The 2,622-nt window shown below is 44.8% G+C and overlaps 1 protein-coding gene across 5 annotated transcripts in view; it reads right to left on the reverse strand.

Moving 5' to 3' along the window:
• LOC105310072 (probable threonine--tRNA ligase 2, cytoplasmic) overlaps positions 1–2,622 on the reverse strand; it is a 10,898-nt gene that overhangs the window by 3,413 nt on the left and 4,863 nt on the right. For 3 of the 5 annotated variants that reach the window (XR_897452.2, XM_011386285.2, XM_011386291.2), the window contains exon 3: positions 1,429–1,497. Coding sequence is in view for 4 of the 5 variants with exons in the window: in XM_011386285.2 (XP_011384587.1) it covers positions 1,429–1,497 (69 nt within the window). In the remaining variant the exon portion in view is untranslated. Of the gene's footprint in view, positions 1–27; positions 773–1,330; positions 1,498–2,622 lie in introns of those variants that run through there. The other 2 variants (XM_011386290.2, XM_023526567.1) reach the window with 2 other exon arrangements.

The raw sequence follows: 2,622 nt of genomic DNA on the forward strand, positions 1-2,622 counted from the left end.
AGCGCTTACTTAGCACAGAAGAGACGGAGTCAGTGTCTAAACAGGAATGTCACCGTTACGCCTCGACACTTGTCAGCAGCCCACTCTGGTTCGTAGATCGCCACTTTAATAAACGTTGAATTGTGGAAGCTTAATTCACATCCCTATGCCTCTGAGAAAGAACCCCGCCAGCTGTCTCTCCCAGAAACACTGGTCCCCGTTCCCATCCACCTGGTGAATCTCTACGTACCGTTCACGATCCGCTTCAAAGGCCACTTCTTGAGCAAAGTCTCTTAGACGCGTCCCCAGGCAGGCTCCAGAAACAGCAGGCAAAGGCCACCGTTTGACACTGTCTAATTCTCATACCACTGACTTTCTACGTACCTGTTCCCGCCGCACTCGGTTCCCCGAGGAAGGTCCCAGCAGCGGCACGGTGAGCACGTGACTCGCCAACTACCTCCTCTTGGAACTATGACCCCCCCCCCCCTTCCACGGAAAGCGCTCCTGGCACCTCGTCCCATCGGCAATGAGACCCCGAGCGCTTAGGCTCTTACTCTGAGGCATGAAGGGCGAAGGGCTTTCTCGTGCTGAGAGGTTTGTTTTAGCAGTTTCGTTCAAGGCCAATTTGCTTGAAACCATGTATGCCGATGACAGGAAACTAGAATAGTTCGGACACGTTTTGTGGATAACGGTGTCTGTTCACTTCCAATCGGAAAATCTGCGTCTCTCACCGGGTTGAATTTGCATACCGACTTCATGATAATTACATTCCTTCACAGCGTCTAAGGTAACACTGATTGTAAGATGCACCATTAATCTAGGTACCACTAAGAAAGAAAATAACCCATCCTATAAGTTATGACATAATACTAAGATGCCCCCGTTATAGACGCATCCCGATTTCAAAGATGTTGAAATGTGGGAGGAAAAGTTATCTTGAAATCGGTGAAACTCGGTAGCCCACCGATCATCCCACTGATCTTGCTATAATTGACCGAAACAATACGTAAGAATGAAATGTTCTGTAAACATCCATATCGGACGTATATTGTTACGATGAAGACAAATATCATAGTAATTTATCAAATCTACACGTATTACCTCTAAGAAGCGTGACGAGTTAAATGGCTTCCAGCTAACCTGCCGAAGGTCAAACACGTTTAAACGGCAAACTCATCCTTCAGGATGAAACGATTTGGTGACGTGGACCAGTCTCCAGCACTACAGATGAACAGAATCACTTAACTCCAAAGGCGGGACGCGTAGCTCACCTGCCAGCCCATGGCGACGCGCCATGCGACGCACCGTGCGACAGGCCCGGCTAAGACCCCGCCCGACTTGCAGTGCTCACCAGTGCCCCGGGCAGTTCATGGGTTTAAGGGCGAAAGTGTCCTTGTCCACGTCGAAGGTAAACGTGCGCTCGCTGTAGTGCTGCCGGTGGCCCGCGACCTCCCACAGCTGGCAGCTGTACACGTTTGGGGACACCACTTCTGCAAAGTCGTGCCGGCGGTCCTCCTCCTACAAGATGAACACGTCTAGGGTTACACTCGGCCGTGACAGTCACACATGCACGCAAAGCGGCGCTGCAAGCGAGCGTTTTTTAACTCGAGGGTACGTCTATATGTGAACCTGTGATTACTGTGCCCTGAGTCTTAGGTGTGGTACTTTCTGGATCGTGAAAGAAAGATTAATGGAGGGCGGTATAATTTTCACATTATTTATGTCATAGTATACAATGGTATATATGTTTTAATTCGCTGAAAATTAGTCATTGAAATACTATACATATAAACTTTCCGTAAGTACAAACTCAAAATCCTTCCACGGTCTAGATAACACTGCAGATTTTTTCTATTATTTAAGAGGTTAAATAATTTCATAACTCAGTAAGCCAGAATGTCTCGTTGTATGCTAATTCAGTTTTGATCTATTTAATTTTAAATCAAGATGAAGTTGAGAATTTTAATTTATATAGTATACGGTATCTATTTATATGGTATCTATTAAGGCACGAGTGCCCTATTAACAGTTTCCCGAATTCAATCGGTAGGAACAAGAGAGCCTTGATTTCAAAGTTCTTATTTTATTTAAATTTTGTGGCTTTTGTCCTTGAAGGTATGAATCTGCCGATCTTTGTTAGGTATCCCTTACAGTCTCGACATTCGTCAATCGCTTAACGGACATCTGGCATAGATCTAAACCACCACATTTCAGCTAAGTAAAAGAAAGATTTAAAATTACAGAAAGATAAAATATTTGGAAATTACTAATAACACTATATCGCTAAAAGGGATATTATTTGTCACTCTCAGCAGAGTGTCTCTTCAGGCCAGTGGTGGAGCTGGGGTCTCAGACACCTAGCGGGCCACTGTACCTGTCCTCTGTTAAGTTAGAAAATTTTAACAAAATTATACATCGTGACGAATGGCAGTAATGATTTGGTGGCCGTGTCAGATGGCTCCATATATTCAGATTAAACAATGCGTCAGAAATTAAATGACTTTTTGCGCGTGCGTTTGGTTTTAGCAGAGACACTAAAGCTCTAGCTTTAAAACTTAGCTCAGGAGACGGGGCCAATGGATTTTTAATCCACTCTGCATATAATCCTGTTAGAAATGTTATGTTTTGTTGACGCGTTTGGAG

The sequence above is a fragment of the Pteropus vampyrus genome, unplaced genomic scaffold, assembly GCF_000151845.1.
Source record: "Pteropus vampyrus isolate Shadow unplaced genomic scaffold, Pvam_2.0 Scaffold1044, whole genome shotgun sequence".
Classification (NCBI taxonomy): domain Eukaryota; kingdom Metazoa; phylum Chordata; class Mammalia; order Chiroptera; family Pteropodidae; genus Pteropus; species Pteropus vampyrus.